Source organism: Trachurus japonicus, chromosome 4, assembly GCF_045865225.1.
Source record: "Trachurus japonicus isolate A0001 chromosome 4, Traja_1.0".
NCBI classification, from domain to species: Eukaryota; Metazoa; Chordata; class Actinopteri; order Carangiformes; family Carangidae; genus Trachurus; species Trachurus japonicus.
The window spans coordinates 34,567,821-34,589,333 of NC_140910.1; the positions used below are offsets into that span (position 1 = coordinate 34,567,821).

A 21,513-nucleotide genomic window follows, 5' to 3' on the forward strand; every position below is an offset into this window, starting at 1 on the left:
ACCTGACAGCGGCGAGAGATTTATGACGTTACGTAATTCGGGCGAGTAGCCTATGGTGTCTGCTTATTTCCAGCATGTCACTGTCTGTTTACAAAATCAACATCTATCTAGTTTATTCATCCTAAAGTTTGTGAAGTGTGGAGCGGTCAAGCGGACCTGCTGACAGATGTGCAGCTGACAGTGACAGACATCTCTACCAGCTGATCCTCCCTCACTCACGTCTTGAGGACGGGACAAAGTCTCCTGGATATTATTTTTTCTTTTCCTTTATTCATTTCTAACTGGTTCGTTTTGCCAGTAAAAACCATAACTTGTGAGAAAAAGAAGATTCGGTCCGTTCTGCTTCTCTCAGAAAATATTTGTATTGGAGTCAATGAGGAGCAGAGACAGACGTGGCCGCACTCAGAGGCTTATTCTGTAAATTCTATAAGTCTCTCTGATATTTTGAGCACATGATATGAGAGATAACAAGTTTGTCTTACAAATTCTGAAAAAATTATGTGTGTAGAGTGTAAATTGTGGCCGGGCCAAGTGTGGAAAGAGAAAAAATCTGGAGTTTTTCTGGCCTCTCTCCCACTCTAACCGATGATGTCACGCGCTCTGACACGAACATTCCGTGCAATACACACCCATTATAATCTCATAATTTCTCCAAAAATGATCATGGTCATTGAACAGGGATTGATCAAAAACTATATGACCTATCAAAACGTGGAGTAATACACCAATACACAAGACTGTTTAAAGTTTAAATGGAGTCTCTAGGTGAAAGTATGCCTGAGCAGTAGACGTTTGTTAAACTCCAATGATTGGTCTTTTTCGCTCTTTTTTTCCCGCCCGTCCCATTGACTTCAATGCAAAATTTTGCGCAGTTTTTCGCAACTTACATCGCGAAAAATTCGTAAATTGTTGAGAAAAGTAATAGCACACCGATCCCGATCAAGCCGCACGTTTTGATATATAATTTGGCCTGCAAGGACTAGTAGCGAATCGAAAATCGTCCGGAAGAGGACGGAGAACTAGAAAAAGCATTTCCAAAAATGGAAATGGTGTGAATGCTGAAAGCCATTGCTAAACCATGCTGAATTAGCAGAATAAATTGACAAAGACATGCGGAATGGCATACAAGAAACATGTCCAAGGAAGGAATTGAACCCACAACCTTCTGTACATCAGCCCACTGATGTAACCACTTCACCATAGTTACATTCAATGAAAGAAGAGTAAAAGAAATCCATGTATAAGAGGCTCACTGACTTCTGAAGAGAGGTTGAGACTTGAGATTGAGATTTTTCAATGATGCTTTTTTTTTAAAGCAGAAGCCAGTGATCCTCTTATTAAAGGTTTTCTTTGCCCCTCACATTCTGTCTCTGTCTGTAGCCTAGAGGTTAGCTTGCTGGGTTGAAGACCTGAAGCTTGCTGGTTCAAATCTTGCCTCAACAACAATTGTAGTGAATTATTTTCCCAGTCGTCCTCTGTTGACTTCTGATAACTTGCTTCATGTTGAAACTGCTGCTCTCAGCCTGAATTTCACAGAAATTTTCATTGTAAGTCATTCAAGCTTGACTCTCAAGCTTTCTTGGTGTTGACACAGTGTGTTTCCAACAGGTGCAGCTTTGGGCTCGTTAACTTCAGAGTGAGACAAAGTGCAGCTCATCAACAGACAACAGTCTTTGCGACTGTTTGTACACTGTGGCCTAGAGGCACAGTGAAAGTCTACTGACCATGAGGTTGTGGGTTTGATTCCTACCTTGGTCAAACATTTGTATGGTGATCAGTCACTGCTTGCACTATTTGCTAATTCTGCAACAGCGTTCAGCTGCTTTCAGCATTCACACCATTTCCATTCTTGGAAATGCTTTTTCTAGTTAGTGTGAATGCTTTCAGCATTCACACTATTGTTCTTCCACTCCGCCATTTTCTTTATACTTTTGACACTTAACTAGTCCTTCATACTTTGTGCTATTTCAACAATTCTCACATCGAAATGTTCAGCCTTTTCGGGACAGGTGTGCTATGACTTTTCTCTTTTCAACTATTCATACTTTTTGCAATATTCAACTATTTCTGATTTTTTTTTCCCCATAGAGAATGCATTGGAACAGTCTTGAAACTCTTCAAATCTTCTTACTTCTTTCAGCCTTTAAAGCGTCCACATACTTTCAGCTAGAGACTTCATTCAAATTCTGAGCTGTAGACAAACTTCTAATGTATTCATCCTGTATGTACAACTTTTTCATAGCTTGTACCGATTTTGAGATAAATCCTTTAAAAGCACATGAGGATTTCTGACAAATTTCACACTTTTCAATGAGTGTGTATGGGGTTGGGTCAGAGTGGGTGACGTCATCGTAGAGTGCAGGAGATCCAAAAAAGCGACTGGAACTTTTCTTCTGAAACTGCCAGCAAAGCTACAAATGACACTCTACACTCATGATTTTGGAAACAGTTTGTAGCCACGCTTGTCTTCTGTCTCACAATGCCGTCAAAAAATGCACAGAGACTCAGAGAATAATTTAAAATATTTTTTAAATGCAGCCTGGGTGCTCTCTCTCTGCCATTCAGCCCAATGCATTTTTTTCACAGCAGAGTAGCAGGAGCTCAAATTTTTAATTCGCTGGAATGGGCATTATACTTTGTTTGATTTCATCAAAAAATAGTCACAAGTCACAAAAAGGTCCTCTACTTACTTGTTGTGGCTCATTTATACTATTTTCTTTTTTTTTAAGCATCATTGAAAAATCTCACATTCATCAAAGTCTCAACCTCTCTTCGCACAACTCCAGTGTAGTGTAGTGGCTGCTTGCCAACCTCAAGGTCACTGGTTCGAATCCAAGGGGAGCCACTCTTGTTATGTTATGTTGAATTCTGCTCCCCTCCCCCACCCTCAATTGGTTACAGGTGTTCGTTAAGAGGCAGGAATCGAACCCATGACTTCATGATCAATAAACCTTTACTCTATCACTTCACCACAGAGAGCACACACATATGCAGGTTGCCATTGATTGTAATGTGATGATGTGCTGCAAACTGTGGCACTAGGAATGAATGAGTCTCTTAACGAACACCTGTAACGAATTGAGGGTGGGGGAGGGGAGCAGAATTCAACATAACATAACAAGAGTGCTCCCCCTGGATTCGAACTAGTGACCTTGAGGTTGGCAAGCAGCCACAACAAGTAAGTAGAGGACTTTTTTGTGAAAATAGTGCAAGCAGTGATCACCATACAAATGGTTGACCAAGGTAGGAGTCGAACCCACAATCTCATGGTCTGAAGACTTTGACTTTGCCTCTAGGCCACAGTGTACACACAGTCGCAAAGACTGTTGTCTGTTGATGAGCTGCACTCTGTCTCACTCTGAAGTTAACGAGCCCAAAGCTGCACCTGTTGGAAACACACTGTGTCAACACCAAGAAAGCTTGAGAGTCAAGCTTGAATGACTTACAATGAAAATTTCTGTGAATTTCAGGCTGAGAGCAGCAGTTTCAACATGAAGCAAGTTATCAGAAGTCAACAGAGGACGACTGGGAAAATAATTCACTATAATTGTTGTTGAGGCAAGATTTGAACCAGCAAGCTTCAGGTTTCCAGCCTAGCAAGCTAACCACTGGGCTAACAGACAGAGACAGTATGTGAGCGTGCTTTTGTTGACAGTGAGTTTCTGATGTGACGGAAATTTGATAAATTACACTTTGCTGTTTACTACTGATTTAATTTGTTTTTTAAATGTAAGATTTGAATCAATTTTTAAACCAAGATATTTATATTCAGACACAACTGTCAACTTTTCCCTGGTAACATAGACATCGGGTGATACAGTATCCATCGACCTTTTGGTAAAAGTGCTTGGTTGCTGCATGAGCATAAATGATTGTATCATCTGCATACATCTGGATGTCAGACTCATTGCATACAGGCTAATGTGTAAAGACTAAACAACAGTGGTCCCAATATAGAACCGTGGGGGACACCAAAACTACAACCTTGAAAGTGCAGTAGTCTCTGTACTGATTACTGAGGTTTACAGAAAACGAGGTATTTTAATGAAGAAAAGCTCAAAGAAACATCTTATTATATCTTACAGTACTACATTTAAAACCTCATATCCCTGATGTTCTGTAACTGAACAAGTTTCTTCTGCTTGTATCTTATTACAGCATTACTTAAATGTACCATCAAAAACAGATAAAAGTTCACAGAATACAAAAAGACTGTTGTTCTCAGTTCTCAGTATTAAAAAAATTTAAAAACTAAGAAAAAGAATTAGCTTTGGCCTCTGTTTTATCCCAATAATCTGACCTGCTGTGGTTCTGACACTGCAGTGATGTTTCCCTCTGGTGACACACAGATCAGTGATGACGACTGCTTCACCACACTTCAAACTGCTTGTGTCTCTGGAAGGCTGCTCTGTCCACGATGCTGTTGTTGAAGAGTCTAGAAGGAAAACACAGAGCAGAGAGTGAACGTCACTCACTGACACACAACAAGTTGTCGACTCTGAACAAACTCAGTGATGTGAACTCACAGCACAGACTCCATGGACGGGTTGATGGAGACCAGCTGCAGCAACTGGACTGTAGACGCATCGGTGATGTTGTTGTGACTCAAACTGGAACACACACACACACACACACACAGAGGACAGTATGTGAGGGGCAAAGAAAACCTTTAATAAGAGGATCACTGGCTTCTGCTGTGTTTCAGACCAAACACTCTATAGAAGTGATTGCTGTCGGAAGATAGAACTATTTAAGACTTATATTAACACAAACATTCACCTTACTTCTGCTTTAAGATCCAGTTGCCGCTCATAGACAAAATCCAATGAGACAGTGCAACTTTCAGCCAGGTGAGGGCCAAAGACAATCCTCTTGACTCCAGCAGAGTCAGGTCAGTCTTATTCATACAGTGCCAACTCCCAACAGAGTTATCTCAAGGCACATTACAAAAAGAGAAGGTGTAGACCTTGTCTTCATAGTAGCATTTACAGAGACCCAACAGATCCAACTTCCTTTACAGAGGCAGAAACCTCGAGCAGAACCAGACTCAGGGTGGACGGACCAGTTGGATTGAAGAAGAGGAGAGGAAGAAAGAGAGAGAGGAGGAGAGATGTGCAACAGTAGACTCCATCTGAGTAAACAGGTGTTCAGCGTTGAGTGTCATCAATCGTGAAAGTGGGAGAAGATTTGACAGCTTGCGATGGGAATAAAGCCACTTCCTCATCAATGAATGGAGGCCTGCAGCCACTGTATCATAACTCTAAGATCGGAGATGACAGCGAGTCATTTACATGTAAACAAGAAGTAATTTATTAAACACAATGTGACATCAGGATAACAACAGTTTGCTCAGTTATTGATTCAGTGTATTTATGGCTGTACTTTTCACAATATGATCAAAGAGTTAGTTTATTGGTTTAACAGAGACAATGCACATTAATAAACATTTCTGTAAACATGCTGGTTTAGCCAAGTTGGCTAATTTTCAACCGTAGTCTCTGGGGCAGGTGACTTGAGCACTACAATAATTAAAATGCATTTAAAAACAAAACAAAACAAAAACAAAACAGTACTATTCCTACTTATACTGTTATACTCCCTGAGCTGCGCTGGAAGAATATTCCAGGTGTGAGTAGCTCTCACTGAGAAGGCTGCCTGACCAAAAGCAGTCCTTCTTTTTGGAACTACACAGTCCCCTCTGCTGACAGACCTGGTATGCCTGTTAGTGGATGTTTTCAGTGTTATAAAAGCACCGGGGGGGGGGGCTTGTGCCCAGCTGGTCAAACAGTATGACAGGTGTGACATGATAATAGCATTAAAATACAGTACCGCTGCTTTTGTTGACAGTGAGTTTCTGATGTGACGGAAATTTGATAAATTACACTTTGCTGTTTACTACTGATTTAATTTGTTTTTTAAATGTAAGATTTGAATCAATTTTTAAACCAAGATATTTATATTCAGACACAACTGTCAACTTTTCCCTGGTAACATAGACATCGGGTGATACAGTATCCATCGACCTTTTGGTAAAAGTGCTTGGTTGCTGCATGAGCATAAATGATTGTATCATCTGCATACATCTGGATGTCAGACTCATTGCATACAGGCTAATGTGTAAAGACTAAACAACAGTGGTCCCAATATAGAACCGTGGGGGACACCAAAACTACAACCTTGAAAGTGCAGTAGTCTCTGTACTGATTACTGAGGTTTACAGAAAACGAGGTATTTTAATGAAGAAAAGCTCAAAGAAACATCTTATTATATCTTACAGTACTACATTTAAAACCTCATATCCCTGATGTTCTGTAACTGAACAAGTTTCTTCTGCTTGTATCTTATTACAGCATTACTTAAATGTACCATCAAAAACAGATAAAAGTTCACAGAATACAAAAAGACTGTTGTTCTCAGTTCTCAGTATTAAAAAAATTTAAAAACTAAGAAAAAGAATTAGCTTTGGCCTCTGTTTTATCCCAATAATCTGACCTGCTGTGGTTCTGACACTGCAGTGATGTTTCCCTCTGGTGACACACAGATCAGTGATGACGACTGCTTCACCACACTTCAAACTGCTTGTGTCTCTGGAAGGCTGCTCTGTCCACGATGCTGTTGTTGAAGAGTCTAGAAGGAAAACACAGAGCAGAGAGTGAACGTCACTCACTGACACACAACAAGTTGTCGACTCTGAACAAACTCAGTGATGTGAACTCACAGCACAGACTCCATGGACGGGTTGATGGAGACCAGCTGCAGCAACTGGACTGTAGACGCATCGGTGATGTTGTTGTGACTCAAACTGGAACACACACACACACACACACAGAGGAAGATGAGAGACAGGACAATCAAAGTCCAGACATTACTGGAGGTTCATATTTAAATGTCCAGAAACATTTGTCCACGAGACACTGACAGGAATCTTCAGATGCTATAAACTAGAATAATGTTTGGATGCAGGAATATATTTATATTTCTGGATCTTTTATTTCAGTTTAACTCCTGTTTATGTTGTTTTAATGAATATTTGTATATATTTAAAGCTGACACTACATCACACAGTGTTGTCACATGAACAGTCTGTCACTCACTCCAGGACTTGGACTTTGTGCAGATGTGTGGTGAGTGTGAGCAGCAGCTGGTCAGTGAGCCGACAGTGACTGAGGTCCAGCTCCTTCAGTCCTTCAGACGAGTCCAATATCCAGCTCAGAGCTACACAGACCCACAGATCCAGAGCCGTGTGACTGAGGTCCAGCTCTCCACCCAGGGCTCCACTCAGGGACACCGCCCGACTCCTCGTGTCCCTCTCAGAGCTCACAGGAACCAGGGACAGCAGGCGGAGGACGACAGCTTTACTGGCTCTGCAACACAAGCAACAGAGAGCAGACTGTCATGGTGCATGAACATGAAAGAGAAGCAGCTTCCTCTCTGCTTCAGCTCAGCGTGGGCTCTCTGACCTGAGGCGGACTTTGTGTAGGACAGGAAACAGCAGGTCCAGTCCGCTGTCGTCCACCTCACAGTTTCTCAGGTCCAGCTGAGCGTCCTGGCTGCTACGTCTCAGGACGGAGGAGACGGCCCTGCAGTCCTCAGCAGTCAGACACAGAGTCTCAGGCTGGTCCTGCTCTGACAGATCCACTGAGAGGGAACAGGACAGATCCAACCTGTGCTGAGTGGCCCTCAGCAGCTCTGATGCTGCCTCCTGCTGGACGCCACAGGCAGCACAGCAGTGGATCAACCTCAGCAGCAGATTCCTGTCAACACTGATACATCACTGTGTTAATGCACATCTACAGGGAAATACCACAGACTGATGATGGGAAGGAGCTCGTCTGTTCGTCTGACCTGAGCTGAGAAACTCTGTCCAGAGTGAAGAGGATGGAGTCTGTCTCCTCTGCTGGTATGGAGGTCCACATCAGGTTCAGTTTAACTCTCTCACTGTGTCTGAGGAGGATGAAGAGCAGAGCAGCACAGTCCTCTGAGTCCAGCTCTGTGCAGGTCAGGCTGATCACATGATCCAGTGATCTCAGTAAACTGGGTAAACTCTGTCTGGACTGAGTTTCATAGATGTGTCTGATGGCGGTCAACACGAAGCTGGGAGTGGACCTGGAAACACCAGAACAGGGTTTAGATGTGGAGAAACAGCTGATGAAACAACAACAAGAACAGACATGACACAGAGGATCAACTGTTTGTCTGTGTCTGGTCAGAGGTCAAATCAAACATCAATAAACTGATCACCGTTTAATAATGATCCTGTCCAGGAAGGGAAGCAGCTGAGTGAAGTTCTCCTGTAAGAAGTGGTGTTTCCTCAGGTTCACAGTGAAGGTCTGAGCTGGTGAATGCTGCAGCAGATAGTGAAGAAGATCCCAGTCCAGACAGCAGCAGCTCAGGTCTCCACCAGTCTTAGTCAAGGTGGACAACGTCAAGTCCTGGTCCTGGATTTCATGGAGGAAGGCCGGGAGCTGCTGGAGACTCTCTGCACTCAGTCTGTAGGTTCAACAAATACAACAAGTGAATACACAGTGTGTGACCACCAGTGTTGGTAATAACGGCGTTATTTCTTTCAATAACGAGTAATCTAATTGATTACTTTTCCCATCGTTACAACGCCGTTGCCGTTACTGAGAATGTGAAGTGGCGCGTTACTACAGTCCGGTTGAATGAAACACAAGGTGGTTTGGGCCACACGTCAGCTGCCTCAGGACAGGGCATGACGGCGAGCTAAGGTAACGCAGCTAACGCAGCATCCCAGACCGATCAGCTGTGTGCCAGTGCAGCCTGCAGCCCCTGGGACATAGCTCAAGAGTCACAGCGATCACACACAAGCACCCACTCCACCCGAGCAGCAGCGGTATGAGTCCCACAGACGGACTCAATCTTACCTGAAACGGTAAACACAGAGCGATCGCTCTGGGTAAACACAGCTGATCGATCGAAAAAAATTAGCCCACCGGTTGAGTGAATTTACTTTCCGTCACTGAAAACAGGTTCTTGAATGTAACTCGGTCAAGACGTATCCTCAAGATTTTTGTTTTCAGTTCTGTTAGGTCTTGCTGCTGTACTTGCTGACATCATGCAGCATGCGATGATGATGGTAAAATTTACAGATAAAAACAACACGTTTTTTCATCATAATCAGTAGCCTACCTACAGAAATAACAGATAGAGAGGAAAAGGCTTTATGCACAGCTCCACATCTCCACTGCTCCTGAATCCAGATGTGTCTGACCATTACTGAGGTCAGAGTCACAGACACACATGGATTAATTAGTTTGTCCAATAATGACAGGACATAAAGGAGCTGGTTTAAGTTCAGGAAGTAGTGGAGCTGGCCATGAAGCCTATTCAATCAACCTTTATTTAGTGGGAGCATTGGAAAAAAAAAAAAACGTTTTAAAGTAACGGAAAAAGTTTCTTACTTTCTCAGTAACGCATTACTTTTTGTTTTAAGTAACTCAATTACTAACTGAGTTACTTTTTAAATGAAGTAACTAGTAACTGTAACTAGTTACTATTTTTCAGTAACTTGCACAACACTGGTGACCACAGTAACTAGAGTGAATCTGTGAGACTCAGGAAAGACATTTACTTGACTGGTAGAGGACCGTGGTGAAGCAGCAGTGTAACCAGACACCGAGCAGGGACACAGAACTCAGTCAGGTCCAAACGTCTGACGTCCCAGTGTCTCAGCAGAGACGCCACGCCACCGACCACCTGCTGCACTTTTCTTTCTGACGGCTGGACTTTCTCAGAGACAAGAGACAGCTCCTCCAGAGACACTGGACGGACCAAGCTCCGCCTTCTTACACATCGACACAGCAGCAAGGCCACGTGATTGGACAGCCTGAGAGCCAAGAGACAGGACAGAGCAGCTGTCACATCAATAACACATCTAACAGTTTTGTAGAGGACGGTCCGAAGATGCTCTCCACCAAGTTTGGTGTCAATTGAGCAAAAATTGTGGGAGGAGGTTTTATAAGTTTTAGAGTTATTGAAAAAAACTGAGTGATGGACTTCATAATTTGTGAGTTTAAGTGGACAAAAGTTTCAGCAGTATTGGGGCAACATTTTGGTGAAAGTTGCAAAACTGTAGCATGTACCGTTGGTTTGGTAGGAATTTTTAAAGTTTTTAAATTTAAATGCTTATTGTGCCCCCCATCCTTGGAGTTGAGTAAATCTGGCATGGGGTCCGACATATCTGTAAAGTTTGGTGAGTTTTCGTCCATGGGAAGTATGATTTCCTAGGAAGAAGAAAGAAGAAGAAGAATTCCTTGGAATACAATAGTGTCCTGGCAGCTAATAATTCGACTTCACTTCATGTTGAAGGAACCAGGAATGTCAGACAACAGTGGTGGATCCTCCAATCACTGATCAATCAATTAGCTCCAAAGCCTGAAATACTGGACCTCCATTTACATCCATCATTCTGTTCAACTCTTTACAGATCAATGAAGTTGTAGTGAAACATCATCAGGATTCACACTGGTTTACTGTCACTTCATCATGACCTGTTGTTTAATTTGAATAAAGGAAAAAAGAATAAACAAATAGATAAAGCTCAATCTTCTAAGAGATTAATTCTGTTACCTGAGCTGTGAGATATAAGGCAGACACTGCAGAAAACTCCTCACTTCACTCTCTTCATCTGACCAGTCTGTCAGCTTCACTGGTTTCTTCTCTGGTTGGAGTTTCAGCACTTCCAGGAGGATGGAGGTCTTTCTCTCTGAGAGGTCTATGATCCAGACTGAAGGAGTTAACTGGAGAACTGACTGGAGAACTGAGTGTAATGATGGAAGGACTCTCACACCTGTTTTAGTCTCATGGTCCTTCACATGGGAGAAAAGATCCAGCAGCAAACAACAATCACATGCTCTGTCATCATCATCCATGTATCTCTCATCAAAAAAGAATAAATTGTCTCTGCACACTGATGTTAACGTCTCCAGTATCTTCTCTCCTGCCTGATGTTCTCTCTCTGCTGCTGCACAGAACAGATCCCCAAACAACTTGACTCTATCAGAAAAGTCAAACTTCTCAGAGAAACTGGAAGAGAAGAAAACATTGAATGTAGACGTCAGTATCAGAAACAGAGACACACAACACTGACATACAGGGAGTGGAGCTGCTAAAAGTCACTAAACAGCTGCTAATAAGCAAAACACAGGAGGGCTGCTTGATAATGGAAATAAATAATAATCACCATTATTTTGGTTAAGATTGAAATCACGATTATGTATGAAGAGGGGGGGTGGAAGGGTTATTTTTCTTTGTTGTGCAATAAACCAACTAGCCTACAACAGGTCAGAGGAGCTAACCAACTAACTCACCAGTCAACAATGACTCATTACATTTTCTTTTGTGAATTAAGTGACGGATGTTGATAGGACAACAATTGTTCATTTGTAGAAGGATGTTGTTATTGTTGTTGTGCAGGATATGGAACTGTCGTTTTAAAGATATGAGCTGAGGTTTTTTTGTTTTGTTTTGTTTTGAATTGCCCATTCATTCAGGTTGGGCGATGGGAAAAACACTTGTGCAGCGCACCTCAGTCTTATAATGTTGAGGTAAATCCTGTATATATTTTTGCTTCTCCTGTTCCCACACTATTTCTTGACAACAAGTGCTGCTCTCCTTCTGCCATTTTGACTCAGATATATTTTTAAATACCGCCGGTCACCACACACGAGTTCACAGTCTTGACTGAGTGAATGTGGTGCAGGCTTCAGGGACAGAACCGTGTCTTTCAGAATGAAATCCCAATAGCCTAGGAAAACGACAACATACTTGTTTTTCCTCTTTTGTATAAGATTTGAGATTGTCTGGAGCCAAAATCAAAATTAAACAATTCAACTTCACTACATGTTGAAGGAACCAGGAATGTCAGACAACAGTGGTGGATCCTCCAATCACTGATCAATCAATTAACTCCAAAGCCTGAAATACTGGACCTCCATTTAGAACATCCATCATTCTGTTCAACTCTTTACAGATCAATAAAGTTGTAGTGAAGCATCATCAGGATTCACACTGGTTTACTGTCACTTCATCATGACCTGTTGTTTAATCTGAATAAAGGAAAAAAGAATAAACAAATAGATAAAGCTCAATCTTCTAAGAGATTAATTATGTTACCTGAGTTGTGAGATATGAGGCAGACACTGCAGTAAACTCCTCACTTCACTCTCTTCATCTGACCAGCCTGTCAGCTCCACTGGTTTCTTCTCTGGTTGGAGTTTCAGCACTTCCAGGAGGATGGAGGTCTTTCTCTCTGAGAGGTTTATGGTCCAGACTGAAGGAACTGACTGGAGAAGTGAGTGTAATGATGGAAGGACTCTCACACCTGTTTTAGTCTCATGGTCCTTCACATGGGAGAAAAGATCCAGCAGCAAACAACAATCATATTCTCTATAATCATCATCCATGTATCTCTCATCAAAAAAGAATAAATTGTCTCTGCACACTGATGTTAACGTCTCCAGTATCTTCTCTCCTGCCTGATGTTCTCTCTCTGCTGCTGCACAGAACAGATCCCCAAACAACTTGACTCTATCAGAAAAGTCAAACTTCTTAGAGAAACTGGAAGAGAAGAAAACATTGAATGTAGACGTCAGTATCAGAAACAGAGACACACAACATTGACATACAGGGAGTGGAGCTGCTAAAAGTCACTAAACAGCTGCTAATAAGCAAAACACAGGAGGGCTGCTTGATAATGGAAATAAATAATAATCACCATTATTTTGGTTAAGATTGAAATCACGATTATGTATGAAGAGGGGGGGTGGAAGGGTTATTTTTCTTTGTTGTGAAAAAAACCAACTACAACAGGTCAGAGGAGCTAACCAACTAACTCACCAGTCAACAATGACTCATTACATTTTCTTTTGTGAATTAAGTGACAGATGTTGATAGGACAACAATTGTTCATTTGATGTTGATGTTGTTGTTGTGCAGGATATGGAACTGTCGTTTTAAAGATATGAGCTGAGGTTTTTTTGTTTTGTTTTGTTTTGAATTGCCCATTCATTCAGGTTGGGCGATGGGAAAAACACTTGTGCAGCGCACCTCAGTCTTATAATGTCGAGGTAAATCCTGTATATATTTTTGCTTCTCCTGTTCCCACACTATTTCTTGACAACAAGTGCTGCTCTCCTTCTGCCATTTTGACTCAAATATATTTTTAAATACCGCCGGTCACCACACACGAGTTCACAGTCTTGACTGAGTGAATGTGGTGCAGGCTTCAGGGGCAGAACCGTGTCTTTCAGAATGAAATCCCAATAGCCTAGGAAAACGACAACATACTCGTTTTTCTTCTTTTGTATAAGATTTGAGATTGTCTGGAGCCAAAATCAAAATTAAACAATTCAACTTCACTACATGTTGAAGGAACCAGGAATGTCAGACAACAGTGGTGGATCCTCCAATCACTGATCAATCAATTAACTCCAAAGCCTGAAATACTGGACCTCCATTTAGAACATCCATCATTCTGTTCAACTCTTTACAGATCAATAAAGTTGTAGTGAAGCATCATCAGGATTCACACTGGTTTACTGTCACTTCATCATGATGATTCATTTCCATCTGTTAAGATTAAGATTAAGATATAGCCTACTATATTAGTCCTGTTTAAACATCCTGTGTGAACAACAAACATGGAGCTTGGTGAAGTGAACATGTATCAGCTCAGAGGAGAGGAGCTGGACTCTGGAGCTGTGTCTCCTTTCTGCCCTGAGGAACTCTGGGTAATGTAGTCATCACTACACTGTAGTGGTGGAGTCACAATGTTCCCTCAGTAAAACTACACAGCATGATGTCATGTTCATGTGGACTGGTCAGTTCAACACTTCACCTTCAAACTAACAGTGAGCTGGTGGAGATGAAGAACACAGCTCCACTAATGGAAACTCAAGTCATGTTTAGTACAGAACATTTACCTGAGTTTTGAGATATGAGGCAGACACTGCAGAAAACTCCTCACTTCACTCTCTTCACCTGACCAGCCTGTCAGCTTCACTGGTTTCTTCTCTGGTTGGAGTTTCAGCACTTCCAGGAGGATGGAGGTCTCTGTCTCTGAGAGGTCTATGATCCAGACTGAAGGAACTGACTGGAGAAGTGAGTGTAATGCTGGAAGGACTCTCAGACCTGTTTTAGTCTCATGGTCCTTCACATGGGAGAAAAGATCCAGCAGGAAACTACTCTGATGTTCTGTATAATCATCATCATCATCATCATCCATGTCTGTCTCATCAAGAAAGAATAAACTGTCTCTGCACACTGATGTTAACGTCTCCAGTATCTTCTCTCCTGCCTGATCTTCTCTCTCTGCTGCTGCACAGAACAGATCCCCAAACAACTTGACTCTATCAGAAAAGTCAAACTTCTTAGAGAAACTGGAAGAGAAGAAAACATTGAATGTAGACGTCAGTATCAGAAACAGAGACACACGACACTGACATACAGGGAGTGGAGCTGCTAAAAGTCACTAAACAGCTGCTAATAAGCAAAACACAGGAGGGCTGCTTGATAATGGAAATAAATAATAATCACCATTATTTTGGTTAAGATTGAAATCACGATTATGTATGAAGAGGGGGGGTGGAAGGGTTATTTTTCTTTGTTGTGAAAAAAACCAACTACAACAGGTCAGAGGAGCTAACCAACTAACTCACCAGTCAACAATGACTCATTACATTTTCTTTTGTGAATTAAGTGACAGATGTTGATAGGACAACAATTGTTCATTTGATGTTGATGTTGTTGCTGTGCAGGATATGGAACTGTCGTTTTAAAGATATGAGCTGAGGTTTTTTTGTTTTGTTTTGTTTTGAATTGCCCATTCATTCAGGTTGGGCGATGGGAAAAACACTTGTGCAGCGCACCTCAGTCTTATAATGTTGAGGTAAATCCTGTATATATTTTTGCTTCTCCTGTTCCCACACTATTTCTTGACAACAAGTGCTGCTCTCCTTCTGCCATTTTGACTCAAATATATTTTTAAATACCGCCGGTCACCACACACGAGTTCACAGTCTTGACTGAGTGAATGTGGTGCAGGCTTCAGGGGCAGAACCGTGTCTTTCAGAATGAAATCCCAATAGCCTAGGAAAACGACAACATACTCGTTTTTCTTCTTTTGTATAAGATTTGAGATTGTCTGGAGCCAAAATCAAAATTAAACAATTCAACTTCACTACATGTTGAAGGAACCAGGAATGTCAGACAACAGTGGTGGATCCTCCAATCACTGATCAATCAATTAGCTCCAAAGCCTGAAATACTGGACCTCCATTTAGAACATCCATCATTCTGTTCAACTCTTTACAGATCAATAAAGTTGTAGTGAAGCATCATCATGATTCACACTGGTTTACTGTCACTTCATCATGATGATTCATTTCCATCTGTTAAGATTAAGATTAAGATATAGCCTACTATATTAGTCCTGTTTAAACATCCTGTGTGAACAACAAACATGGAGCTTGGTGAAGTGAACATGTATCAGCTCAGAGGAGAGGAGCTGGACTCTGGAGCTGTGTCTCCTTTCTGCCCTGAGGAACTCTGGGTAATGTAGTCATCACTACACTGTAGTGGTGGAGTCACAATGTTCCCTCAGTAAAACTACACAGCATGATGTCATGTTCATGTGGACTGGTCAGTTCAACACTTCACCTTCAAACTAACAGTGAGCTGGTGGAGATGAAGAACACAGCTCCACTAATGGAAACTCAAGTCATGTTTAGTACAGAACATTTACCTGAGCTCTGAGATATAAGGCAGACACTGCAGAAAACTCCTCACTTCACTCTCTTCATCTGACCAGCCTGTCAGCTTCACTGGTTTCTTCTCTGGTTGGAGTTTCAGCACTTCCAGGAGGATGGAGGTCTCTGAGAGGTTTATGATCCAGACTGAAGGAACTGACTGGAGAACTGAGAGTAATGCTGGAAGGACTCTCAGACCTGTTTTAGTCTCATGGTCCTTCACATGGGAGAAAAGATCCAGCAGCAAACTACTCTGATGTTCTGTATCTTTATCATTCATGTTTCTGTCACTCAGTAGGAATCCTCTGTATCTGTACACTGATGTTAACATCTCCAGTATCTTCTCTCCTGTCTGATGTTCTCTCTCTGCTGCTGCACAGAACAGATTCCCATAGACAGTGGTCTCTCCAGAAGGATCTGAGGACTGAGGCACAAAACTAAAATCACAAGCACAAGAAAATAGAAAAAAGAAATGAATGAGTCAGATGTATGTTGTTGTTGTTTTTTTTAACAAAAACCTCAAACACGTTTACACAACATACGTGTATGATAATACATCATAATGAGACTCACCTCAGATATCTCAGGTCCTACAAAATCTAAATGTTAACTACAATATTATCATGATTTTAATCATCATTATGAGTCACTCTGCTACACCTGTCACTAGGGATGTCACGATTATAAACTTTCTTGGTACAATTATTGTCAGAGAAATAATCACGGTGTTACGATTGTCACGATTATTCTGCATTAATTCATTTCACAACACTATGAATGTGGAAATTCAAATATAGTCAAAATATAACTACATTATTCATTGTTTACACAAAATATCTCAAGTATCTATTAATATATGACCAATTATTAATCCCCAGGGGAAGCGTTTGGAATATTCAGGTCATAAATTGTCATCTATAACGAATGTTTGTGTTTATTTTAATCGTTTTTTGTTTTGTTTTGCTTTTTTTTTTTTTGATTAAAAATGACACGCTAACATTTAAATTCCTACCAATTCAATGTTACATTAGATAAATGGACCAGTATCTGAGCATTTACCTTTAGTTTTGCGCCACATCTGCCGATATGGTTCCAACATCACATTTTTGTGAAAGTGACGGAATTCAGGAGTCTTTACGATTAATTAATTGTGGCATTTAATACCACGATTAATTGTGAAAACAAGTATTCGTGACATCCCTACCTGTCACACAATTATCAAGGACACACTGTAAGAGCAAAGTACAACATTAAAATAGTAACGGATGTCCTGTCCACTTTTATACTTTCTATCCTAAAGTATGTAGAGACCTGAGCAGCTGTTTGACACTCAGAGCTCATGCTCACCCGTACCATTGGACATTTTGAAGGCATCCAAACAGTTGTCTCAGTCCTGGTTCTGATATCACGGTGTCTTCAAGGTTCAGCTGTATTTTCCTCTCCTTGGACTGAGTGACCACATAGGCCACAGCACAGCAGGAGTCCGGGTCCAGACTCTGCCCACTGAGGTCCAGGCAGTAGTCCAGTTTGTCCAGAAGGTAGACACATGCTTCAGGACACTGGGACTCATACAAGCACTGACATAAGAACAGTATGTCCACATCAGACCCACTGTCCTCAGCATCAGACTCATCTGGCTCACACAGACTTTGATGAAATGTGTTAATCATCTCCGTAAAGAACCAGTCAGACGTATTCTTGAGCTCCTCAGCTGGAATCAGACACTCCATCAACCTCGGTTTCTTCTTATTCAACAACCGGCACATGAAAGGGATCAGATACTTCATGTGTTTCTTCTCTTTGGTCAGACATTGCTGAAGAACTTCCCTGATTTTACCTGGCTGCTTGAGAAGCCACAGTGCAGCAAAAAACTCCTGCATGGTGTAATGGAGAAATGCATATGTGTTTTCTGTCTGAGTGGGACAGACTCCGATAACAAGTTGTCTCAGGAAGGAGAGGACACAGCTGTCTGTGCAGGGAACATCTGTCAAGTTCGCAGTTCTTCCCTCAGTTGCATGAAAAGCAGCCTCAGCCAGAGACAGGATTTCACTCCCTGTCTTTCTGATGTGGGGATCCAGATACTTTGTTCTTATTGGTTTGTTGCTGTTCTTCTGAAGACAAAAACGAACGATACTGATGTATATTTCAGTCACAGTGCAGGGCTGTGGAGAGTCTTCTGATGAACAGCAGGCAGACACCATCAGTGCATACATTGGGACGTGACAGAGAGAGAACAGCTCCAAGTTGTCCAAGACCTTCTTGTGTTCTTCACCAAGTGTTGAGGTTAAGTATGTTTTAATGGACTGCTCACTGAAGCCTTTCACTTCCACTCTGACAGAGTCTTCAGAAAACAGCTCTTCATCTTCATCATCTGGTCTGCATGTTACTATGATCTTTGCTTCAGGTAGTAGGACTTTCTGTACAAGTCTCTTCACCACAGATGAAGACAGATCTGTGACTCCATCGAAAATGATCGTCACATTGTCAGAGTTCTCCTTTATATCATTTAAAACCTCTTCTTTGTCCTTGTCTGGTTCACTGAACAAAGTGAAAAGAAGTTCCTCCAGACTCACAGCCTTCATGGAGTCAGGTGTTTCTCTCATGTCAAAGTAAAACATGTAGTCCAGCACCTCATCATCTCTTTCTGCCCAGAGTTTCAACATTTCCTGTGTGACGGCCGTCTTCCCAATCCCTGCCTTGCCAACCAAGACGATGTTTTTATCTGTTTTCAGAAGTTCACTGGAGGAGATTCCTGCTTTCTTCTCAGGGATGTATTTCCTCATCTTTTTATTGCGACTCATCTTACTTTTCCTGCTTTTCAGTTTCTTTATTTTAGATGGAGAAACATTTTCTTCTGTGTCTAATACAAGTGGCGTGTATGACAGATCAGGCTTGTTGCTTCCTGCAAAGAGGTTTTTGTTTGCTGTCCAAAACTTATTTGATATTCTTCGTGCTTGTGACTTCAGCTTTGTCTGATATCTGTGACATGGCCTGGAACCTAAGACAACAGCACGTAAAGAAATGTACTGTGAGTTAGTTGCTTTGTTTTTACACACTACTGATTAACAGTGGATTAATATAATGCACATAAATAGATACAAGTGAATTAAACACAATGAGCACATCAGTGATAAATAATAAAATGTGGTACATTATTAATCAGAACTCAGAATCAACATACCGTGTAGATAGTTGTATGTAGTTTCTGGGTCTTCATTAAAAGAAAAGCAGCTGATCCAGTGGTGCAGGTCAAATGTCTCTTCCTCAGGCGGAGCTCCATTCTTTCTCTCTGAGGGGAGTGATGGTCTACCTAAGGTCCTCTTCCTTGTCGTGTTAATAATTCTCAGTAACTCGTAACAAGCTGCTTCCCCCTTCTTTATGACTTTGCTCAGTATTTCTCTGTTTTTATCAAAATCATCCCTCTCTGTCTGTATTTTACTGACCTCTTCTTCACCAAAAACCCCTCGATCATAAAGGTTCTGTATAATCACAGAGAGATTCTTCAGTTCTCTCACAAGGTGGATTCTGGCCTGCTGGACGTAGTCTACGGCACACTGTGATGTACAAGCCATGTTGTCGCTTGTGTTTGTTCTGCACACAGACCAAACTTCAATGATCTGGAAAACAAGATACTAGAAACAAAAGTTGAAAATGTGTGAGCTCATTTAAAACAACAATTTAACAAGGCTACAAAAAAATCTAAAAGAATTCACTTATAGAAAAACTGGGGATATAAGTACGTGAATTATCATTGACTTAATGAGTATTTTGACTCTTGTATCTAATGCTCAACAGACAATTTAGAATATCACTTCAAGACACATTTTCACTTACCTGAGTCTTGCCTCTTGCAGCGTCCCTTTGCCTCCATGTAGAGACATTTCTTGACACAGTCTCATACAATCATAGTGTCTGGTTGTATCTTCTGAAACTGGCTGTGCAAGACCTCCCTAGCGCCAATGCATCAATCAACATGGCATCTCCACAAGAAAGCTTAGTGTCTAACAGGAGGAGAGGGAGAGTAATCATTCATTTCACTAATACTTTATTATCAAAACATCTTCATAGTTCAAGTTAAAGATTAGAGACACTGTTGGATTTTCACTCTGAGCGAAAAGAGGTGTTGGAGAGATTCAGTTACAGCAAAACATGATAACAGTACTGGAAGACGCTGAGATAAGACGATTTTACACAAAAGTTAGCTATTATCCAAGAGATAGCAAGACATTGCCATTGCCATCAATGTCTCCTCCACCATCATCCATTTCAGTGGAAGTGCGTTATGACTGACCAGTAACCCAAATATGTTAGACAGGGAAAGCACAAACATGTTAGCTAACAGTAACGGACACAAAAACGCTAACGTTAACTAACACTAACGTTAACGTCAGTCAGCCTGAATTAATTAGTTACCGGTAACGTTAACTACATTATTTTTGTTGGTTAATGAAAAAAAGGGAAAAAATCGTTGACTAACCTGCTATTAAACCACTCGAACAGTGTGCTGGTTACTTTAGTTGTCCGTAAATAAAAAGCTTAGCTTAGCTTATGTCTGCCTGCCGCTTTAACGGTAACGTTAGTTTTTTGTTTGATTTTTGTGGTAGTTAACGGTCGCGCTTCAGTTACCCTGCCAACAGTAGCTTCCGTTACCATGCCAACGTCAACGGGTGATTAACTGACACACTTACGTCACTCCGGGTTCATTTTAAACTGACCTAGCTCAGGTCTCCGTGTCGGGGAGCATACGTCAGTCCGACCACCCAAAAGTCTGACGGCCCATCTCTCCGACTACCCATTAATCCGACTTTTCTAGACCCATTGGGCCGACTGCCCACTGCTCTGACTAAAATAATCCCTATATTGCGACCAGGGCTAAATCCAACCATCCAGAATTCCGATTTTGGACGGGACCGGCTCTGGGTCGGTTTGGAGAGGCTCGAGACGAAGGAGACTCACGGCTTATGTGTTTGCCTCCTTTCTTCTTTTTTTTTTGGCCACCGGCTTTCCTGTTTTGTCATTTTGTGGAGCAGTAAACAACCCAGACCCCTGCCCGTTAACTACATCCTACTGGAAAAACTACTGATCAAGTCAAACTGTAGTTTGTTAGAGGACTAATTAATCGGACATAACCTCTCTCTCTCTCTCTTCTGGGATAAAGGGGCAGATTCTACATAAGATTATTCTTCTTTCTGCCCCCTTTTGTTGAGATTTGGGAGGTTTTTGTTTTTATTGTAGCTTATTAAAATGCAAGATAATACACACACACACACACACACACAGTGGCATGCACAGACTTTTTGAAGGGCAGGGGCGAAAAGGAAAAAAAGGGGCACCTAATAGCGCGTCCTCGCCACTGAAGAGGGCACTTTAGCACACGTTTTGTCTTCCCTGAAGGCACTTTAACACGTGTTTTAGCTCCCAAGAGGCCACTTTAGCACATGTTTTGGCTCTTAGTTGTGGCTCCTAGAGGGCACTTTCAGGGCTGCCAAGTTTCAGAAAATGACAAGAGTGAGACTGTAGCGACATGGTGCGTTTGGCCGGCGACCATAGGTCGGCGGCGAAAATTTTCTGGCCTTTTTTAACATCGATTTGGCCTGTTTTAATATCGATACCTTAAGACTAAAAAAACGTCGATTTGGCCTGTTTTAACACGTGTTTTGGCCCCCAAGAGGACACTTAAGCACACGTTTTGGCTCCTAGAGAGCACTTTAGCACGCATTTTGGCTTCCAAGGGGGCACTTTAACA

General features: G+C 41.7%; 2 protein-coding genes across 2 annotated transcripts in view; both read right to left on the bottom strand.

The window, feature by feature from the left end:
* The window catches only part of LOC146989323 (NACHT domain- and WD repeat-containing protein 1-like), a 251,819-nt gene that overhangs the window by 4,575 nt on the left and 225,731 nt on the right, over window positions 1-21,513 (bottom strand). The window lies entirely within an intron of this gene.
* Window positions 6,324-19,777, bottom strand: LOC146989324 (nucleotide-binding oligomerization domain-containing protein 1-like). The gene is made up of 10 exons (XM_085775304.1): window positions 19,602-19,777; window positions 18,949-19,399; window positions 17,121-18,765; window positions 9,593-9,847; window positions 8,242-8,490; window positions 7,846-8,106; window positions 7,461-7,763; window positions 7,095-7,364; window positions 6,719-6,802; window positions 6,324-6,627 (listed from the first exon to the last, which is right to left on the bottom strand). Exons 2-10 carry the CDS (start codon window positions 19,337-19,339, stop codon window positions 6,561-6,563), a joined length of 3,525 nt encoding a protein of 1,174 aa, XP_085631430.1. The 5' UTR covers window positions 19,340-19,399; window positions 19,602-19,777; the 3' UTR covers window positions 6,324-6,560.

Bases quoted from the DNA above. Each gene is read 5' to 3' on its own strand.
- LOC146989324 (XM_085775304.1), bottom strand. From the start codon at position 19,339: ATGGCTTGTACATCACAGTGTGCCGTAGACTACGTCCAGCAGGCCAGA. The intron at 8,491-9,592 runs GTAAATGTCTTT...TTGAACCTACAG, and splicing joins CACGGTCCTCTACCAGTCAA to ACTGAGTGCAGAGAGTCTCC. The intron at 7,764-7,845 runs GTCAGACGAACA...GTGATGTATCAG, and splicing joins GACAGAGTTTCTCAGCTCAG to TGTTGACAGGAATCTGCTGC.